At 41.2% G+C, this 23,704-nt stretch overlaps 1 protein-coding gene across 1 annotated transcript in view; it reads left to right on the forward strand.

Moving 5' to 3' along the window:
* b4galnt4a (beta-1,4-N-acetyl-galactosaminyl transferase 4a) overlaps nucleotides 1–23,704 on the forward strand; it is a 115,524-nt gene that overhangs the window by 47,009 nt on the left and 44,811 nt on the right. Inside the window, exons 3-5 of the mRNA XM_068314167.1 lie at nucleotides 12,413–12,511; nucleotides 20,582–20,677; nucleotides 22,648–22,738. Of these exons, the coding sequence (XP_068170268.1) occupies nucleotides 12,413–12,511; nucleotides 20,582–20,677; nucleotides 22,648–22,738 (286 nt within the window). The remainder of the gene's footprint in view (nucleotides 1–12,412; nucleotides 12,512–20,581; nucleotides 20,678–22,647; nucleotides 22,739–23,704) is intronic.

Here is a 23,704-nt window from a genome sequence, read left to right on the forward strand (position 1 = left end):
AATCTCACGAACAGACTGAGCTGCTGAAGTGCTTTGTTTGGCTCTGTTGGCGTTGTCAGGATATCAATTTCTTTAAGCATCCTGCTGGATTTATTCTGTCATTAAACAACCCACTGACTTGATTTTCCTCAATTGAGCCAGTAGACGTTTACAGGTGTATCAGCGCGCCAGTGGATGCTGCTGGCTGGATGGATCCAGAGCAGTAATTTCAGACTCTTGTGATATCTCAGGTGGCGGGAGGAAACCAATTTTTATCAGCTTTTACATCCCCCAAAGCGGTGATGTATTGTAGATGTCAGTGTTCGTGTAATCGTCCATCGGTCTGTCCACCAAATATTTTCACAACCATTGCACATAGAAAGATGAAACAAAAAGCACATTACTTGGGTGGCAAAGGGGATGGAAATGAGATGATGACCTTGACCTTGAGAAAACTAGGTCAAGGTCAAATTTCAACTTTTGCACTCATCCCAGATTTTTGGAAGGCAGTCACATGATACCGTACACACATACTATTGGCTGACGGCATCTGAAAATGCGCCATGTTCTGTGATTCTGGGACCTCCATGAGACACAAAAGTGCTTTAAACAGTCGATAAGAGTGTGGGAAAAGGTAATACAGATGGAAGTTGGTTTAATATCAGTATGGGGAGGGTTCATAAATGTTTAAATTACTGTAAATAATAAGATAAATAGTTTGTTGCTTGATCACGGAATTTGTTAATTGTGTGTGGTTCCTGGAACGCATTAACCGCGAGGAACGACGATACACTATGTACCTTTTTAGGTACACTTCTCTGAAACCTGATGAGATGTGATCACAAAACAAGAAGCGACATTTTCCGGAAGCCAGAGGCACAAAAATGTGTAGGTCCAGGGTACAATGTTGAATTCAGGGGTGTCGTGGGATGTTGCAGTCTCTGACTGCCTTGTTCAATTTGCACCCGATCGAACAGGACCGATACAACATCAGTAGCAACCAGTGAATCAATGCTGTAGTTGTAATCAGTGTCTTTTTGTCCCTGTTGCCTTTTTTTTTTTAATTTCAAGCAGGGACACAATATACAATATTGTACACTATATGTGAACGATGAATCAGTTACTTGCTGTTTATGTGTTACAGATGTTTGTTTTTTTTCTCGTTTTGGGCACAGACATTTGCCAAGTACTGTACTTATTAATAAAAAAAGAAGGAAGAACAGCAACAATACATTCATAAGCAACAGTATGATACCAGCATTTTAGTGCAAAAGAAATCTCTTTTTGCAGTTTATATTAAAGGGGAAGACAAACAACAGATACAAATAAAACTTCTACTGCCAAGAAAATCCACATAGAGTAGAATCTCCTAATCTTTACCAGATGGCTTGAAATTGCCAACTATTGAAAAAATCTCTGTCAAGTAATATGAACCATTCAAAATGCAGCCACTGCTTTCAGGCTTTTACATTTTTCTATTATTTAACATGTGTGTTTGCCGCTCTTCTCTGCGACTTGTCATCTGCGCTTTGGTGGAGCTACCAACAACTGGCCAGTTGTCTTGAAGAAGTACGCAAGCAAAATGATGACTCCTGGCCCGGGTCATGCAAATGCACATTCCTAATGATTGTGCACTGATTATATACTGCTCTAATGAGGAAAAAGAGCAGGACAAATAGAAGCAAATAAAGGAGAAGAAGTGGCAAATTGCTGATATATTTCAAGGCATATGGAGTTAGACAGGTCCAGTTGCAGCTTTGTTACACGAGTCAGTTGTTGTTAACTTGAGCAGAAGTCAACCCAAATGGAAGGGGTCAGCCTTATCTTGTTGTTTCATGCTATAGTGCTTCCAGACTGCAACGTTTGCATGAATTACTTACTGATCTCAAACTGACTCACTGCAGATGCAACAATGTGTGAAATCAATACCGTTGCTTGTCTACGCTCATGTGTTTGTGTTGATCATGTTCCAGCCCAGTGTTTCTGCATTCCATTCCTGCTTGCAGCAGCTCTTAATTCTAATAACCTGGGAGAAATTTTGTGTCCTCTGAACACATTGCAATTCTCAAGTGCCATTGTATCGATGAAGGTGTCACACAATGATGGATTGTGATAACGGTCATCATCTCAGTACCTTCTGAAAGCAGTACATCTCTGACAGATTCAAGCAGATTTATCATAGGATTTTATGTCGCTGTATAATGAATGCAACCACAAGCACTTGATTTACTGAAAAGGTTTTTCATGTTTATTTCAGATGGAAGTTGGCAAGCAATGATGAGACAAAGGTGCAAGTCAAATAGCTATGATTACAAGTGATATTTTCCAAACATACTCCTCATGTAAATTACTAGCACGTTGGAAAAATGCTAGAACACCAGTTTTATGTGTTTCGTGCGAGGTGTCATGTGGTCTGCTACTTTTCTTTGTACAGTATCGCAGTTGAGGAACATGTCAGAGGAATATGTTGGTGCTTTGTGTGTCATCTCTGATCTGACGAGATGCCTGCAGGAAGATGAAAATGCAACCCACTCACCTGTTTCATATAGATAGAGACTCAAGAACAATGTGGGCACGCTGTAAATTGAGGATAGGTGTGTTGGAATGAGCTATAAATTACCTCTCCGCCTCCATCCAGGTGTCCAGAGGCTGGAATGGGCTGGTGGATGGATGGATGAATGGAAACAAATTGTTAGTGAGGACAGATAAAGGGACTGTGCAGACACAACATCAGAGATACAAAAAAACAGCCCTGAAGACATGGTAGCAACTCGGGACTGTGGGTGTGTATGGGCAAGAGAAACAGACTATGATGAAGATTCATTGTTGTTTTTGTGCTGCCATCTATCTCCACTACCCTGTGCCAATTCCACTGGATACCGATGCCACCAGGTTGGTTTAGAGTTCACTGCGTGTGCGCTAAATGTAGAGCTGGTGTCAGAGAGGTCAGAGGCAGGACGTTGAAATGGAAAAGCGAGGCAGACGAAGCAAATTCGAGTCTCAAAAAAAGTGTACGGATGATAAAATGTGCTGTTTATATCGGCAAACATTTAAAAAGAATCCTGTTATTTTCTAGGCAGTGTTTTCTTTCCCAGGTGTCTAGATGATGCATGATGCACACAACAGAAAGTTAGACATGTGAAGCTGAGATGAGTTAAATAACAGGAACAATCCTCTGTCTGGACCTGACTGTCTTTATATACATTAAAGGTTGTAGAATTCCCTTGCTGTCAGAAATGTACGAAAAAGCATTTTGGCAATTTGTTCTTTTCAGTGTATGGATTAAGAAAGCAAGCGGGGTCATTTAATTTCTCTCAGTTTTGTTGTCCTGTGATAAAGGGAATGTTGGATGCTTGTAGATGACGACACAAACTGAAATAGAGGTGAGGAAGGAATAGACAGTCTTTTGATGGAGACAGTGAAATACAGACAGGTGGATGTTTAGAACTTCAGACAGGTGCGTGGTTGATGAGGTGTACTCTTGAGGAGAGAGCGCTGCATTCATTTTGACACGGTTAATTAACTAGGGGTGTTTTCCTCATAGATGCTTGAGTCTGTCCTGGGAGATGAGGCAGAGAGACTCCAGGAAGTGAGGGGGGGGGGAGGAAAGGAATGGCCGCAGGTATTGAAAATACGCCACAATGGTCCGAGATGCCAGTTTTCTGAAACTCTCACTTATGTACACGCACAAAATCCGTGCAAGGATGCCGAGCTACAGAGGCTTACCTTTGTTTGAGATGAAAGAGTGAGACTGAAATATTCCCTGGGCCCTGGGGTGACAGGGAAATTTTAAAGGGAACAAAAAGAAAACCTTGGAGAAGGATGAAAAGGTAAAGATGAAAGAAACTAAAAGTCATCCCCTGGCCACCGGGTTTGCTGACACATCCCTGGGCTTGTTCAAGTAAGGTAAAAATGGAGTCTGTTGTGGCCATGAGTTCCTCTCATCTACCTCTGTCTCTTGCTGGCGACTTTCCCAAATGAGATACGCTCAAACAGAGCAAAGCCAAATAAATTTCACTTTACGCTTCTTTGTTTGTGTTTGGATTTATTCCAGCTTTCTGGATGGAACTTTACATTGTGAGGGTTTTTTTGTTATTATGCCCCTGCCAAAAAGGTAAATATGGTCACCCTTGTCCATCCATCTATCCACCCATCTGTAAATATGTTGGAATATTCTCTCTGCATCTACTGAAAAACCTGAGAACAAAGTACAATATGATTTCATGTTTACTTTTTAAGGACTCCAAAGTTCTGCATCTCACAATCACTGTTTTTAAATTCATCTTCATCATGTTTTTGTTTTTAGAGCTCCCTGAATGTAACATTAGTGTAATAGACCGTTGAGTCACTCTGCAAGGAATTGTTTGGGAATGACAAATTTGATTTTTCTTAATATAAACTATTGATGCAGGAAATGGACCTGTAGACCAGTATCAGTTTGTTGCACTTCGCTGATTTATTCAGCAGAAGTAAGATAAGAAGAGGTTGTATTGATCGTAAGCACAGCTAAGCTCTGCACGATCTCCATAACTGCAGTTGGGGTCCTCCCTTGGTGTTGTCTTTATGATCACAGATAATAAGACCACCTCCTAGGGGTCTTATTGATCCCACCAAGTTCCCTGAAGGCAGTCTTTATGATCATGAATTGTGTAGCTGCAGCATACTGATCTAATAAATGTGTGTGCATGTGCGTGTGTGTATGTGTAGATTATAATCTCAGAGCATTGGACGCCGCCACTCATTTCATCCTCATTTTTGCCTCTATTGCTCTCGATAAATGAATTCTGGACGGAAACACCTGTTTTTTAGACGTATTATTGGGTCTGCAGATCTATCTATGTATTTTTTATGTCAGCTGTGTATTGGTGGTTTACATATGTTTTCATATTCATGTTTCATTGTGTTTGCTATGGTTGGTTGACTCTGAAATATAAAGTTCATAGAGGGTCATCTTTGACCTGGAACTCACATATGCAGAGCAAAGTAGGGAGCGTGACCTTACCACTTCATTTTTTATTAAATTAGTCATCTAAATTCATTACAATTTAATCCCTTATAATAATAAAAAAATATTATTATATTGATGTTGCTGTTGAAAAAGTCACTAAGACTTTTTATCCATTTGCTGGAAAAAGTTTGCTGAAAAAACATTTATGATGTTGTGTGGCTTTTTTAACCCTTTGGAGGAGCCTGGAAGCAACAAGTTAACACGGCATTACTGTAAATCATTTTCTTGTTAGAGCTTTGTTTGTTTGGTGGTTTGTGTGTCCCTGTCCAACTGAGGCTGGCTCAATTTCTGTACAGTGGTTTGGGTGTTGATTAGGGCAGATTGAGAGCCAAACAGGTCGGGGATGACTGGCAGCTGAGTGTTTGTGTGTTGTGCTTGACATATGGCCCATGTTAAACCCCTTTAAGGGGAATTGACCTGGACACAAAGGCTAGGCCTCTGTTTCCATTCTCCTCCGCACCTTAAGGTGGAATGAGTAGATTTTAGCACGCTTTCAGAAACGCTTCAGCATGGAAGAGGGTTTGATTCCAGCTCAAATGCTGGTCATCTCACTATCCTCCTTCCATCAGCTCTATGCTGGCTCCCGATGGAGTCTTCTAATACTGATCTGACCTGAATCTTGTTCAAGCTGTACTTGCGCTCAATTCGTGATGATTAAAGGCACCTTTAGCTGTCTCTCTGCAGGCTGTGCTGAAGCACCTCTCAGGCAGGTTTAATTACATGGTATCAAATGGAGGGTTAAAGCTTTGCTTGGTCTCCCTCCACCACACAGTCTAACACGAAATTCTGTCCTCAGTCGGCCAAAGCTTTCACTTCCTTCTAATGCCTTGTTGGCACCAATCCGACGTCAGTATTGTGCAAAATGCATCAAGACGAAATACAGGGACATCTTCAATCACATGCCCTGAGACAAACGACCAAAAATGACGACTCAGACAAAGCCCCGTGATACAGCTCCTAATTACTCCTGTCCTCAAAAAGCCTCCTCTGTTCGTGAGGATTGAAAGAAAAAGTTGTTACAGAATTCATCCATTCATTCGTTCGTTCGTTCGTTCGTTCGTTCGTTCATTCTTTCATTCTTTCATTCATGCATGCATACATGCATTCATTCATTCATTCATTTTCTTGCAGTTAATCTGCCTCGTGGGTTACAGGTTACACTGGAGCCCATCCAAGCTGCCCATGGGTTAGAGGTGGGGTACACCCCGGACGCGTCACTAGCGCATCACAGTGCATGATAAACAAATAAGTCAATCCATAGGATCTAATGGGATTGCATTGGTTTCTATATACACGCTCATCATGCTATCTGTGGACATGCAGGATGATAATTGCTCGTTCTCTCCTCTGTTTTCTCCCACAACTGTCTGCAGTTTTTCTTAAACCAATCCGTCCACCACCCCCCCACCCTCTCATCTCCTTTGCGTCTCATTGTCTTCCTGCCGTACTCATCTCCGCACCATTAATCTTCCAACCAATGAATTGGAGCCACTGACTCTATCACTCCTATTGTCAACTGCAGCCATCCCTTATTTATGTTCAATTTTTCCTCTCTCTCTTCCACACTCAGCCTTTCTACTGATCCGTTGACCGGCTTGTAATTTCTTACATGAATAATGCAAGCATGGAGACGAAAATACTTGGCCTCCGTCTTTCTCTTGGATGGGATTTGTTCTGCGATAGTTTTAAATGAATGCACTTGGGCTGATTTTTATTCAGCAGTGCCAGCCACTTTGTTTGAAGGGATTTGGATGTAAAGGTATCAGAACTCCTAAAGCCACATTCTTTCTGAAATAGAGTATAACGGTAGATTGTGAGATCAGGGTGCAGATTTTGTTTGTATTCATGGGTGCCGATCCAGGTTCACTGAGGTGCTTCCCATGGACATCTAATTCATTAGTCAAGACCTGAAGCCGCAAAAATTGAATCTCAAATTCTCAAATTATAAAGTGGGGAGTTCATCAGTCAGCCGTCTCTTCAGAGATAGAGACTCCAGTCTAACTCCCTACCATGGTTGCAGTGATGCATTTGGCTTTATCAGTGCACAATTTAGTCACACATATTAATTCTACGTTTAAATGATTATAATGAGGAATAAAGTTGCGTACAAAAGATTTTGCTCATTTAAATCACAACAGATTCACAAGAAATTGTGAGAAACTCAGCTGTCTGGAACCACCAGAGGAGGTTTCACAACGAAGATCCACCATGTCTCTAATGAGGCCGAGCAGTAGTCAGGAAGGTTTTGAGTTCAAACCCAGCCATAATATTCCTTTCACATCTATCTGGTCATTACATCTTTTGTGTGTTTCTCTTGAATATATCTTGAAAAACTGTCATGGATTTTGATGGATTTGTTTGTTGAGATGGATCCTGCTACTGTTCTGGTTCTGGGCCACCTTTTCAGAGCCTGTTTTTAAAACATTTCATCCATATCACAAAAAGTAATAATTTGCCAATCAAAATAAAAAGTATCAATTCAACCACAGGTCTCAGTTCTGAGGCAGATCTCGACCATGATTCAAATCTAAAGAATTATAAAATAGGTTTGGGGGTATGTATGGGTGGGGTGAATTGAAACCTTGCATTGGCTTCATGTCAGCAGCGACACAATGAATGAATGCCTCACAGTGTCATAAAAGGACTGCACATTTTTCTTCCGTTCATGAGTTTCACCTTTCTCTTCTTTCAGACTTGATTACTTACTTAATTGACTCCTGTGTAAGAAAACCATTTTCTGATTGTTTGGGTCTAAGTGACAGTAGGCCGGAGGAGGCGTTTGTTCTGAGTGCTCTCTAGTCTGTTCTTTGAATCACATCTTACATGGCACTTCAGTCAAGTTTCCTTTTTCATAATTGCATTTCAAGCAGATGATTTTGATGTGAGATCCTCAATGCAGTCACCTACTCCTTCCACTTTTTATTTATAGGTGCTTAGATTTTTCAGTGTGTCAGATGAAGGCAGCTAGGAAGTTATGGAAGGCTACGTTTGAATACTATGGGGGATATTTTCACGATAGGGAGTGGAGTGGCTCTGCCCTTTAGCTCCAGTGTTAATGTGTTAATCTTTGAGTAGAATTCATCTAGCTGTGGGCAAGCACTGTAGGGTAGAGGAACTGCATCAGTTATCATACAGACAATTAAAACAAAACTTACTGACTTATGGACTTTCTTTGCTGAATTGCACCCATTGTAGGGGATCCCGAGTTCTCCTTCTTCTTCATTGTTCTGAATGCATCTCTCTTTAATCATCTTGTGATATGTTGCCTATTTTCTGTCCCCAGTATCCTCCTTCTATCTCTTTTACATGTCATCCTTTTCTCTTATCATGTTATTTCGCTCTGTAGAAAGCCCTCAGCTTACACGTCACCGTCAGTTTCATCTTGTCACCCAGATTGGAAATGTCTGCTCCATGGTGATTTACTGTGACAGTTTTATTCAACATTGTCTAACACACAGTGTGATGTATCTGAGTATATGTTTTCTGTATCAGAATCATAAAAGAATACCTTCACGAAAGAGAGCGGCATCTCTCTGTAGCCTTTCACATTAGTGATGAATCTGTCATAATCTGTCATTTCCACTGTAAATGTAATCTAGGTATCTTTGCTTCCAGCTGCACGCATTCATATTATGAAGAGCCATTGACCAGGGGCCACTGTTGATTCAGCAAGACTGTGATGACCATTGGGGAGCGTCATTATGATTACTATGGTGGAGTTAATTAACATGCTTTATTTCTCTGTGGCAGTTAACACAAATGAAAAACGGAGATTAATGTAATTATTCCACACAGTTAGAGATTTTCATTCTGCAGGTCGCTGTAGATTAATTCTGATTTGTGGACTATCAGTTACCTCTGCTCATTTGCTAGAGTACACACACACACACACACACACACACACACACACACACACACACACACACACACACACACACACACACACACACACACACACCTCACCTTTCAGACAAGCCTATGTTTAATAATAGAGATTAATTAACCTCGGCGGTGGACAGTAGTAGGTCTCTGTGAACACAATGAACCTGGAAAGAAAGGCTAACGCCTACTGTGTATTTTAGCTCAGTGTGATGATGGATGTTAGTTACAGATGCTCATCAGTTGGGGAGGTGAGTCTTCAATCAACCTTTTTTGCATAAATCAGCTCTGCATCCATATATAAATCAGCTTTAAGTGTAATTAAATGCTTCCGTCCTTCACTTTACTGCCCTAAAGGTCAACCCACACAATGTTAGAAAAAAATAAGTTTATTGGTTGCCCTGGTTTTGCCTTTATGTAGCATTTAACAGGAAGACCATCCAAAAGGTTGCATAACATCAACATTAATTATCAGTGAGGCTTGATAAGAGTTCAGGGCCAAGTGCCACAAATATGTAGAATCACCATAATTTTAGGATGGAAATAATGTGTTTTGCAAAAATGTTTTCGATTCCCGCCATGAGTAATAAGCTCTTGGCCAAACATAAGGTCAAATAAACAAGAGACCAAAAAATAATGTATCTGATGGAAGATGTTGACCATCTTTAGGTCATTGGGTTAAGTGTACCTTTTAGTTCTGCATCAGTCAGCAGACTTTAGTCGTATCGAGATGAACTATCACTTCGGGAAAGTGGTGTCTGGATGAATTACAGTCCAAAACGTAGCAGTGATGTAGAGTTGGGTCCTTTAGTGTTGACAACATATTATCTCTAAAACATTGTCTCTTCTAATTCCAAACAGTAAGTACAGATTACAAAGTCCTTTAGCTGTGTGGATAAGCTTTTTCATCACCATTCAAACAGTCATTGCACCTGTCCTAATAGTGAAAGCTGATTAACGGAGCCTGGCAGGAACAAAAAGCTCCTGGCTCGCGGGCAGTGAGCACACAAAGTCACAGGCACAGTGCCACGGGTTCGTGAATGCAGCGGAGAAAAATTGATGACGCAGCAGCAAAAGATCCGTTTTGGTGGGGTTTTTATTTTCACCAACAACAACCAGTGAAAAAATATTTACAGTGAAGATAAAAATTCCCAAAACCAAAAACCCAGCGCAACAAAAAGAAATATATACAGAAAAAACTTTCACTACTCATAGACACCATGCACAATGCTCCACTCTAGCTCCAACGCTCCAACTCTCCTCCATAAAGCAGAAATGCTTCTCTTATATAACCCCATGCCCCTCCCCTGGCAAACCAACAATAATTAAATAGGGTTATTTTTACACTATCTGGTATAATAAACCAGAAACAGGAAAACCTACTTAACAAAATAACCAGAACAGAATAAAACATAAATGCCCATCATATGGCTGTTTAGACATTGTTCAAAACTCTGTAAAATACAAAACAATTCAGTAATACACAAAATGGTTTAGTCTAGGTACCGGGCTGGCCTGACAGCACGCCACATTGTGTTACATTGCACACCGGGGCCAAACCGAGCCACTACCACAACCAGGTAGTGGCTCGGTTTGGCTCCTGAACCGGATACGGACCAATGCAGCATCCCCAGGTGAGAGTCTCTCATGAAGTTCTGTGTGGATGTGGGGAAAACGCGTAAGTGCCGAGTGTGCACCCTCGAACGCACTACAGCGACAGTGTGTAGATGCGGACATGAGAATGTGAACCTGCCAGACAATGTGCATGAAACAGTCTGAGCGGGACCGCGCTCCTGCGGTCCTGCTCAGACTGTTTCATGCACATTCTGAATAGAGTTTGTCCGAAGAACAACGCCTCGAGCCTGGAGACACTCAATAAAAAGTGTTGATGAGAATGTGGAATCTGGCCACAGAAATAGGCCTTAGAAAGATCAAATATAGATTATTTATTATTCTGTGGTCAATTAGTGGATTGTGTATTTTTTACAGTGTATGGCACTCAAAGTGAGTTGTTAGTGTCAATGATCTTATTGATTCTGGCAGTGTCCAGGTGGATTGAACGTTTTGTACATTTTTTTTTTTTTTTGAGAAAATAATGTCACACACACACAGAAATCTTTCAAACCACAGATGTAAATAACTTCCACATTCTCTCGAACAAATAGCTGTGGACTTATCGACATGGCGCATGAGTCATACTTGTAAATTAACTTCCACAAACTTGCCTCCCTGTCGCTTCTCTCCAGTCCTCTTCCTGCACCGACCTGTCTTCTTCCTCCCCAGGGTGAAAATCCTGTTCCGAGCTCCTGGAAATCAACCTGCTACAGGATCATTTTTTTTCTCCCTGCGGATGAACTGGCCTTCGTTATTCTTGGAGGCTGTGTTCGGTGTGTTGGGATAATGTTCATACTCCCTTCCATCCATCTAAACTTCCTCGACTTGCCAGCCCAAATGTCCTGTGCTCACAATTTCAACACCGACACTGCCCTTAGTTGGCTGCATGGCTTTCTGGGCTGTCACACTTTATGTATTATAAGAGGAGTCCACATTGCTGTAATCGCCCTCATACTTTGCTCCAGGCTTTAACAATAAAGACCTGAAGGATAAAGTGAGAGAATTTCTTCTTCAACTGCACAACCAGATCAACATCTACTCAGCTAATGGTCTGTTGAATATTCAGGGTCAGCCTTAGTATCATTATTATGCAGGGACATCAGACACTTGATGCTCGTCTGCTGTCAGGCAGGAGTAGAGCCAGTGACATTCCTTCATCATTGCCTTCCCTGCTCTCCGTCATCTCACTCCTTGGAAGTTAAAAAAAAAAAAGTAATCAAAAGCTTTGACTTCCATCTCTTTCTGCCTTCCTAGCACTTTTTTTTCCTTTTTTGCTTCATAATTCTTTTGCAAACACCGGTGACTTCTTGACAATCGGCCATCATTTCAGAGGTGCTGAAAACTGTTTCCAGAATGTCTCTGTGTTGTGACTCTCTGTGACACCCTTTCTCAATGGAGATTGCTTTGCTACTCATCAGCTCTGCAGACTTTTATCTCATCATAGATAGGTCGGGAACATATGGTCTTCTCTCCTCTGTCCTGCCCGTCATGCCACAGCATTAACATTTAGGAGGCTATGGAGCAAGAGCGCTGCTGCGCTCTAGCCTGAGCCAAATCCCAGATCGGGGGGAGAGTTCAAGCTTCCTGCTGAGGAGATCATGGCCGACAGGGTGAATGGTTTGTGTGTTGGAGATTAGGACTTCCGCGAGTCAAATGTTGGATTAGGAGTGAATGTGGAAGAGAAGGTTACAATAAGTCTCACAACTAACCCGCTGGGGAAATTCTTTCTGCACTCGAGTAGAATTGGTTGTGAAGTAAAGTAATTCTATATTCTTTCATATTAATTGTGTAGCTGATGGAGAAGAAGCATATTACCACAATGATGGATGCTTTCATGCTTCGATGGACGACGGAAGCCTTTAAATGAGTTTTGTTCCTTTCTGTTTTTGATTGATTCCGACTAATTTGTTTCCTTTACATTTACTGTTCCAGGATGATGAGCCAGCCACAGGAGGGGCTGGTGGCAGAGACCAATCACGCATCCGACGGTTCCTCAGTCAGCACCACAAAAAGTTACCATGGAAACCAGAGGTAATGTCTGTCTTTATTCTTGTTATCCTATGATAACACACACACACACACACACACACACACACACACACACACACACACATACACACACACCTTGACCGGTGATCGACTGGGTGTAAATGATGCTGTTAATGTCACGATGAGTAGCTCGGTAATTTATTGTTTGCTTTTTGTCAAACATTATTTTAGCTGCAGATGTCTGTGATGTATTTTCTTTCTAGAAATGAGATTTTTGCTGGTAAACACAATTCATTCATTCTCTGATACTTTGATTGGAAAAGCAAAATGTATTTTATGGTCATGATGATGACTTATTGTGTTGGAATGATTATGTTTTCTCGTGGACTCTTACTGGATGGTGTTTAAAGGCACCTGTGACGTGACGGTTACAGGTCCGTGTGACTTGTTCTAATTTTTCAACTCATGTACTGTGCTTTACACACCGCTGTAACAAAGGGAACAGCAGACAGGGCAATTAAGCAGCGGATTTGTGATGAGAAAAGCGGCTGTAGATTTGTAACCTGTTCAGCAGAGTTTAATTAGAGGATTGTGTGTGTATGTGTGTGTGTGTGTGTGTGTGTGTGTGTGTGTGTGTGTGTGTGTGTGTGTGTGTGTGTGTGTGTGTGTGTGTGTGTGTGTGAGTCTGCAAATCTAATCTGCAAAACATGATTTATTACTCATTCTCTACAATGAGCAAAGTTTGACTATCTCTCCTGAACGCCACAGAGCGCAGCTTTGACTAACTGTAAAGACAGTTGGCACACACAGCAAAAAAATGCATAATAGGAAAAATTACATTGTGTGTTTTTTTTACCCAAATTCTTCTCTAGTAGATGATTTTTTTCCCCTTAATTTTTGTAATTGTCCCCCTTTAACTTCATTTTCTTGCTTTTCTTGCTGTCCCTCATCAATATGAATGGAATCTGGTATAAAAGGCAGTGTGACAAGACTGCAGCACACATCATCACAGTGTAACACAGAAACACCAAAAAGATTGCACAAACATGTATTCATGTACCCACTTCCTCAAATTAAATGTTTTTGGTTGTAGTGCAGTGTTTTCATCATGATATCTGTTTCTTAACGTTATTTGATCATTGATGTCGTATGAACACTGGGGAGCCCATATCTAAGCGTGGATGGATGCTTGTTCAGTGTAGCATTGATATCAGACAGCAAAGACAAACAAGATATCTGAGGCTGGACCACAAAGACTAAAGGCATGAGTCCAAATTGATTTCATGGCAGCATCACAGAGAGATATTTGTTACGGACGTTCTTTCTTTTCTGCTTATTATTTTGTCATTTTATAAGTGAAAACTGTTAAAAACCACATGACAATTGCACTAAAAAAAGACATGTACATGATTTAATTGACCAAACATAATTTCTTATTTATGGCTTGGATTGGAAAAGCAAAGCAACCCCGAAGGGGAAATTCATTCTACAACATCCACACCAACTGCATTTCACAGTGCATTAGGCATGACTAACATCAAAGCTCACTTGTTAAAGTCACCACACTCATTTCTAGCCCACTCAAAAAGAAACATGACATTTATTTTCTGTGAATATTATGTAATCGAAGCATAGCTCTATCAAATGCTTCATATATCTCAATGAACTCGGAAATATCTTTCTCACCTATATCTGACTTCTGTAAAGCCATGTCAGAAATCACGGAAGCAGCAGCTCTTCCTTTGCTCTCCTCACCAGCTGTCTGTGATAATTATCCACACTAACTTGTTTCCCTCTTGGACCGTCAAGATGGCAGGTTTGACGTTTGAGGCGTAGACTCTGGCTACTGGTGGTAGAGCGGTGCCATATGCCGGGTGTCGTACACTATCAGAGGTCAGGCGGGCATCCATATCCATCCATTCCAGCAGTGCACACACAGTTCCAGCCACTCTGTCTTAGTCCTGTGTGGAATAGTTTCAGTTTTATGTCCTCTTTTGTTTTTACTAAAGTTTCCATTTTAGTCTCAGCTCAGTAAACAGTAGTATTTTAGTCTAGTTTTATTGTTGTTGTTCGCTCTTTTCTCACACATCAAATTGATATTTAAGTCAATCCAGTCAAGCCAAAACCAGTATGTGTGTTGTCATGCTATTCTTATTTCCCCATTTTCTTTTGTCCATTATCGATTTATTTGCCTAAACACACAACCGTAGAGTAGAAATCTTCTGTCTGTGAAGGCCATCAGCACGCCAAGGACAACAGCTTCCGCTGAATCCCCTTGAAAACTACAACCCCCATCCCTTATCCCTTGGAGCTGCAATCGCTCCGTCCAGGAGGGCTTGGCTTGAGGCCTGGAGGGTAGCAAATTCAAACACTGAGCCCTGCTTAAGTGCCTTTGAGCAAGGCACCAGATCCCCACAAGTTGCTCCTAAAGTGCTGCTGGGTGGCTGCCTTTCATTCCACCATCTCTATCTCCCTTTATTGTGCGCTTACAGGCCGTGTGTGTGCGTGTGTGTGTGTGTGTGTGTGTGTGTGTGTGTGTGTGTGTGTGTGTGTGTGTGTGTGTGTGTGTAATTTTCTTCTTTTAAACATAGTCCCTCTAGAATTGTGCATATAGTAGCACAATAGTTATGGTGTTTGCATGGTGAGATATCAATAATTATATAAGAGAAATACTCAACAAAATCATAAAAATACAGACAACAAATCTCTTCTCAACATTCAACCATCATTTTTTTTAGATATTGAATACGGTATTCTTCCAAAGAATGAATTCCATATGAGAAGAAATATTCCAGAATTGCCTCTAAAGCAGTCTCTTAGATATTCTGTGTGTAGAAAGCAGAGGGTTACGTTCTGTCACTGTCCACTGAGGCAAAGAGGAAGAAATGGCATCTCTCCATGCCAGTATTCAACAGGAAGAGCACACAGTGGAATCTCCTCATATCAGTTTGTCTGACAAAACACTCATAACAGAGTGTGTCTTAATAAGAAAGAGAAAGACCTGATGGGTAAAAAAAACCAAATCAAACAGCAAGAGTAAGATGTAGATGCAAATCACAACCGGCAGAATCAGAACAAACAAACAACAAGGCAAGAACTCACACTCCTCTTTACAAAGTGTGCAACAAACGCTAACTTTATCAAAGTCACCACCTTGCCTATGATAAAGCTGACAGCAAGCTAAAATTAGCCAGCAGGAGCTGAGCTAAACGTGACTCCTAATGTCCAGAGATGCTTACGTTAACCTTCTTCAAACCCACTCATCAATCTGGTGCAACATCCTTTACTGTGATATAACAATGTGAACTTAGTATGGCCAAAGTTTACGAAAATTGAGAAGAAGATGCAAGGACTGTGGGGCTGGGGTGTGGGGGTGGAGGGTTACACAGAGAAGAATGGTTTTCACTCCTTTTTCTGCTAAACAAGCTGCGAAACAAACAGACAAACAGGAGGCATGCAGGCCTCTCATTACAGCTGGGTGAATAATCCACAGCTCTGGTGCTGCAAAAAATAATCCATTCTCTGTATCACATCTTTCAGTTCAGTGTCTCAGCTGCAGCCACATCCATCCCCCTCATGTTATATTCTTGGCATGACAGAACACATGTAATTGTAAGACAGATGGTAGATTATACAAACCCTCATTACAGCAGTTGATGAGGCTGGAATCTAGATCATATGAACCTTGTCTCCCATTTTTGCTGCTCTCCTGTGTGTGAAATGAGTTTGCCTCATTATCTCCCCCATAGAATCCCCGTTTTAAATCTCTCTGCCTTTGAAACCCCCATTTCTCTCACTCTGCCTCCCTACCTTTCCCTATCCCACTTTCTTCTTTCTTTTGAATCTTCTTTCCTGCAATGCTAATGGGGAGCCAAAGAAGAGATCCGTAGGGAGAAACTAATCTCACTGCCCTCCAGAAAAGTCAGATGGAGAGAGTTCATAAAATGCATTTACATTCCTGTCATCTCCACAGTGGGAATAACTTGCATGTAGCATGTGTCATTTGATCATTCATTCAACTCTTAGATTTCAACAAATCAGCTCCATAAAACTGCAGTAGAGGATGTGTTATAATGATTCAACGGAGAGTTTTAATGCCGACTCTCAGTGCAGTATTTGGCCCAGGGGAGCAAGCAGGGTAGTCTTGTATACCCCAGTGTGCCTTTTGCAGGAACATAACGCCTGCCTTTTCTTATCCAAAGGGGATTCTTATCATCAGTTGGTGCTATTCCTCATCAGTGGGTGCGTCTAGTGGCCATTTGTCAACGCCTCTCTGCCAGCAGGAACACAGAAGGGCACACCAGATTTTTGGTAAAGGAAGACTCCCACAAGAGGGGGAATGAACAGAAAATCTGATTTTCACTCTGGCTGATTCTTTCAGTGCACCTGTCACCCCTCCCCCCCATCCTAGTTCTCTTTAATGGCTTAGATGCTCTGTTGCTCTGAAATAGCTATATGGCACAAACATTTCAGGGTGTTTGAGATTGACGGGCATTGCTCTGAGCGACAGCAAGATACTCTCTGCCCTCCCACATGGAGACCTGGCGCTGCCGGTGGTGGTGGTGGTGGTGGCTGATGCCTATGCTCAAACCCTCCACAGGTCTCAAGCTGCTGAATATTCTATCTCTGCTAAATTGAATTGGTAAATTTGGTTTACATTCAATAAGCTAGTACTTTATTCATTATAGTAGGAAATAATCTGTAGTTTTATTGGGGGGGAATGTATTAGAGTTTAGGGGCACATTGCATAATTTATCATATTGATATTCTTAGTAATCGTTTAGTATTTCATGTAATATGAGAAGTCTTTCAGAGAAAAACTGTTTGGAAATAGCACATTTGGAAATATCCCAAATATTTTTTACCTTTATTTTAAGCCCTGACTCACCGTACTATCATTTGTAATCCAGACTGTGAAGAACTTGCCCGTAAATATAACAACTGCTGTCCTTGCATCTGTTCATTGCTTTGCTAGGTGCTGATATACAGAAACTATCACCTCATCCAAATCAATACAGTGTGTGGTTCTCTTGTGAATAATTCCAGCATATTGTCTTCCAGTTGCTTATGATGTTAATTTTGTTATTGAATTTTTCTCATAACTTTATGACAGTCTCACAGTCACATTTTTTCTGTTTTCCCCCAAATCAAAAAACGAAATCAAACCAGAAGCACATAAGTCACACACACACATTGAAAAAGATTAAGGTGTCACTTTATAACGTTAAAAAAAACTATAAATCTGGAGGAGAATAAAGAAAAGAGAAGACATAGAGAACTGACAGCCGACAGCTGAGCTAAGGGAGACGGGACTGAGTGAAGACAAATTGACAGCACACAGGCAGAGATGGACGTATGGAGAGGGAGAAATAGAAAGGTCAGAGGGAAGAGTAGACAGCATTATATAGCAGCTCTGTAGGCTTTCAGAGAGTGAGAGAATGACAGAAGCTGTGCCCATGAAAATGAAATAAAAAAAAAAAAAACACCAACTGCAGCAGCAAGGTGAAGGCTGTTAACAGTCAGAGAAGCAAATTGGTATTATGGTGATTTTAAGCCAGAGAGAGAACAAAAAAGAAGTTTATGCTCCATTCGACATCCAGTTAAGGCCAGAGCACAGACAGACCTCTTGTAGTGCTGTCACCCTCAATGGAAACTGAATGTACAGTACACAAGCAGAAAGCCAGCTTTGCAGCCTGAGGCCTCACTGCGCTCCACAGGTTTATGTGTGTTTAAATAATCATAGACTTTTAAACCTTGCTATTTGACAAGAAGAAGACTGGAAGGGTCGTGGCAAAAAGGTTTGCTTTTAAAACCCACGGGAAATCTATTAAAAATCCAGTAAAAGCTTCGGATGAGGAATATTTACACAGGGGCTTCCTCTAACCTCACCACACCACTCCGCTAAAAAAATAAAAAATAAAATAAAAATCACTTAATGCTTTCAATTTTTCAGGTTTTTGCAGAATTCTTTTCCATCAACCTAGTAGACCTCTCTTTTACCGTCTTCAGTTTTTTTTATCTGTTACTTTGCAGAATCCTTGAGGACAAAAACAACAACAACAACAACAACAACAAAAAAAGAAAATTCAGCAAAGTGCTTATGACACGTATGATCTAAGATCTGGAACCCGGAGCCCCTTTGCCTGCTTTTGACTGACATGTTTTCAAAACAAAAAAAAATGCCTCATGGTTAATGCATGAGCTGTCAGTGTGCAGGGCTCACAGTTTAAAGTGCAGATCCACTGGAGAAGTGAAAAAGGGCCACGTCAGGTCAGGCCATCTGTTGGAAGAGGCTTGTGATGCTGAAGGAGCATTACTCCCCCGTGTTCCTCATAAGCATGATGCAGAGGAACCGTCAGACAGGTGTTTACCTTTCATGTCCCCAATCCCTCTAATGGAAGCAGAGCAAGATTTAACTGGATGTGTTTAGTTTAGGTCACTATCGCTCCACCGATTGATTGATAGATTGTCCAACTCACAACTGTTGCAGCTGCTCTCTTCAATCACCAAGGCTTTAGTCATCACATGAACCAGGAAACTAAAATTGAATCCAGCTTTCGTTTGATTCAGTTAGTGAATCCTGCTGTTTCATTTCACATTTGTCATCTGGTTGGAATCCGATGTTCCAAATGTATGGACAGCATTAGAGTAGGGAGTGCGAGTCATGCGTGTCATGTGTGTAGACGGTGTGTGATGGTGTTGTTGATGAGTCTGGAAAATTAGTATGTCTTTGAAACATTAGCAACCTCACAAGCTCATATGCATACTCATCAATTATGAAGTTGTCTGCATACATTTCGAAGCGTTATTATTCAGCCTTCGATCGTATATCAGGATAAGTGTCTCCTATTTATCAGCTGTTTGCAATAACCAGTTTAAATAGTTTGATGCGACAGCATTTTTTTCCCCCCACATGCAACACAAATGACCACTTAAATAATTGCTGCTTCAACTTTCTGAATAGCCTCCCACATAACAGCCTGCATTTGCAAATCAGATGTCGTTAAAACTCTGTGCCAATCTATTATCGATTTACTCTGGCTGCAGTTTCTTTTTTTCGCTTAAAACTTAGTTTTATGTAAATTCACCATGCCTGAACTCCAAAACATACACCGCTGCCGACCCTGATACACGATCAAGATTCACTTCAGTGTGATCAAAACCATGTAGAAAATCCTCAGAAGAAGCTGGTGTCTGGCTGTGCATCCTGTTTGCAGCAAAGCGTAATTGTTAAAGAACAATTTTTGGACCGCAGTAGTCAGTAAAAGTAGTTTTTGTGTTCTATTAAAAAAAACCTCTAGAAGTAAATTTTTCATTTAGCCGCTCAAACTGTTTGGTTTAGTTTTTGCAAACAGGTTTTAAATATTACATTTTACAAAAAAAAATAAAAAAATATTCAGGCATGATGGATGAATACTTTTTGGCTTCATCAGTATACATCTTCAGATATTTTACAAGTTATTTGCATACATGCCATAATAACCCTCCAGTGTTGGTAGTGTTTTTCTGTGTCAGATGATGTGACTGTTCCTGTCTTGAACTGTAGAATTATTCTGACTGCACATGATCTACAACACTAAAGCTGCGTCAGTCTCACAAATCATCACAGTTATCACTTCTATAAGAGCAGAAATGCACATGGTGGGAGAGATGTGTATGTGTGTCTGTGTGTTTGTGTCTCTGTGTGTGAGCAAACGATACCCAAAGGCAGACTGGTTTCACCATCTGTCCTTGCCGTGTCCTGAGATTTCCCTGTGTAATTCAGACAAATGTCAAACTATGGGCAGGGGATGACAAACTCCAGACATTCTCGGTTCACGCTGCCCCCTGGTAGTACCGCTGATGAGCTCTCTTGTCACCTCTCCTCATTCAGGACAGTAGACATCTGAAATTTCACACTGCATTCACCTCTCCTGCATGTTGAGGTAAAACTTTGTTACATTCCAAAACATGAATATTCAATTTCTCCTGAAACCACTGCAAATGCTAATTATGTGTTCAGGATGGGAGCATCAGCAGCTCAAATGTTGGAGCAGAGTGTACGTATCTAATAGTTAATATGGTCATGGCGGTGTGAATGAACTAACAGGCTTCCTGTCTGTGTGTTGACAGTATAAAGGTGAAGCCAATCTGCACGTGTTTGAGGACTGGTGTGGATCTTCTATTGCTCAACTCAGAAAGAACCTGCACTTCCCTCTGTACCCCCATGTAAGTATGTCAAAGCACAACTTCTACAGGCTGCTCTGTCTTGGTTTCACCAAATCAACAATTAAGTTACATTAAACTGTTTAGTTACTGTTACTACACGTCACAGAAGATGCATTTCTTACTGGCACCTTTATATCTCTTTGAAATGAGAACTGTTATCTGCAGATCTTATCAACTGTTGCATGTTTCCTCATTAATCTGAAGTTACGAATTCCTGTAGTTGAAAACTCCGCCTGACTAACTTTTCAGACTGACTCATTTAAAAGCCTAATTTTAGGAACAAACTTAGGCCCCGTCCACACGATAACGGATTTTTTTAAAAACAGAACTTTTTAAAAACGCATCAATTCCCGTCCACACGACAGCGTTTTAAAAAAAATCTCCGTCCACATGTAAACGCAGCAGTGCATTTTCGAAGACTGCTATAAGCATGCCAAACGATGTGGTGGCAGTATTGAGTCAAATTTTATCCAATAGGAATCCTCTCTGTTTTGTTGTCACAACACGCGGGCCGATAAATATGACGTCACTGCGATTTTCGTCGCAGGCAAGACGTCAGCGTTTTTAAAAAGTCGCGGATACGCCGTCCACACGACAACGCAGACCCAGCGTTTTTTTAAAAATCCAGCTTGGCCAGCGTTTTTAAAAAGTTGCGTTTTTGTTCCGGTTATCTGCGTTGTCGTGTGGACGGAAGGCGTAAACGCAACAAAAAAGTTGCGTTTTTAAAATATCCGTTATCGTGTGGACGGGGCCTAACATTCGTGATGAACAACCAAAGCCTCTCACTATTGTTAGGATATAAGGATATGGTTCTAGTATGATACCATGGAGTCAGAATGAAACAAATAACAAACCTACTTGACTGTTCAAATGGTGCGCCTACTTGTGCTAGTACCACACACACACACACACACACACACACACACACACACACACACACACACACACACACACGCACGCACATGCTTGACAGGCCACATCGGCTAAACCACTAATGGGGCATTGGTATCTTTGGACACAAAGTTGTTTGTCTCTGTTGTAGGGGGCTGTAACAGTGGTCCACGATATCTTTGTGGATTGTCCCTGACAGCAGACCAGATGAAGTGACACAAATTATATATTTTTTTAATATTTATAATCAAACTCAACTCAGGTCTCACGTCAAAGTCACCCCCCAGCATCAGGCAGAGCTCATGGGTTTCAGCTCGCTACTACGGATGAGTAGTAGTACAGAGATAATTACAAAATTAAACTGCACCCACTTTTTAAAAAAAAAAATTTGTCTGCTTTTTTTAAAAGCCATGGTTTTTTTTAGTTTGATAAATGTTAAAAGGTTAGATGTTATCTTTGTTCAGGAAGCACACAGTACTGTTCAAAATCCTACCATTGTTGTTGAGATGAGAATTCCTTCTTGTGTGAATCTCTTTTTCATTTTGTGTCAAAAATAATCTTGTAATTTGGCTTTTATGAATATACGTGATTTTAAAAATCTAAATCTCTCTCTCTCTCTCTGTCTACCTCTCTCTCTCTCTCTCTCTCTCTCTCTCTCTCTGTCTACCTCTCTCTGTTTTTCTCATCTCTCTGTGTCTCTCACTCCTGTCACTGAGCTTTAATCAAACCCCGCTGCCACAGAGGCTGATGGAGTTTCACATCCATCCATCTTTATATCCACATCTCAGATTCAAGTCAATGATATGTCAAACATAGTTTGTTGAACCACAAAGGTACATGTTTTTTTTGTTCATTTTTCTCATTTCTAAAATGTAAGCAGATTTGAACATACAGTAGGTGATTTTCATGTCATTCTGCTGTGATAGAGGTTACATTCCCTCTACAGCAGCACAAATGGAGTTTTTCCTCCAGTCCAGGCATCAGTGTCCTCGGACACTTTTCGTGTTTTCTTTTATTTGTTAAATGCTGTTTGTGTGATATAAATGTAACCTGGAATTTATTTCTGCTTCCTGCTGCAGACCAGAACCACAGTGAAGAAGCTGGCAGTGGCTCCAAAATGGAAGAACTATGGCCTGAGAATATTTGGCTTCCTACACCCTTACAGAGATGGTAACTTGGTGTTTTTATTAGCCGCCCTCTTTCCTGCAGCTGAGGGCCTTTGGAGCAGACGTCCTTTAGCAGAGCAAACAATTTCAACAGCCCTCGTAATGGAACCACCTGAGAGACGCTGATATATGGATGTTCACATTTTTGTCAAGACTGAATACCAAAGATCTCACTGCTAAATCTTGATGCAGCTGCTTACCCTCATAACCATGTGGCCTGTTACTATGGAAACTGAAAACCCTTGACACTTAAAAACCTTTACACAAGTAGATTATTAATTAGGTTATCATTAATTTCGTTCTCTTATTTAGTTTCTGATGGTCATGTGTGTCTCTCAAGCTAATGGTTCTGAAGTCACATAATTTTCAAGCGTCTAACCAGCAATCAAGCAAGTGCCCTTCACCTCCCACTTCTAGATACAACCACTGAAGAACCCAACGTCGTAACATAGCAATGCATTGACTGCAGACAATAACAGCTCAAGGCAATTCTGTCCTTTCACTTTTATTACATTCCATCAGGGCGGCACGGTGGCGCAGTGGGTAGCGCTGTCGCCGCACATCAAGGCGGTTCTGGGTTTGAGTCCCGCTATGTGCGGCGTTTGCATGTTCTCCCTGTGTCTGTTCTCTCGGGGTTCTCCGGCCTCCTCCCACCTCCATAAACATGCGCTTCAGGTTAATTGGCCATTCCAAATTGCCTGTAGTGTGTGAGTGTGAGTGTGCATGGTTGTCTGTTTTTGTGTGGCTGGCGCACTGGCGTCACGCCTGGAATTTGCCCCGCCTCACGCCCCAAGACGTCTGGGATAGGCTTCAGCTCCCCGTGACCCGTTACTGCGAATACAGCGCTTTGGAAGATAAAATGAATGAAAAAATATTCCATCAGTATATGTTGAAATGTGTAGATGTTTTGCATCATGGGAGAAATCTTCACCCTGTAACATAACATTTTCCTATACTTACATTACATACT

Source organism: Antennarius striatus, chromosome 4 (assembly GCF_040054535.1).
Source record: "Antennarius striatus isolate MH-2024 chromosome 4, ASM4005453v1, whole genome shotgun sequence".
Classification (NCBI taxonomy): domain Eukaryota; kingdom Metazoa; phylum Chordata; class Actinopteri; order Lophiiformes; family Antennariidae; genus Antennarius; species Antennarius striatus.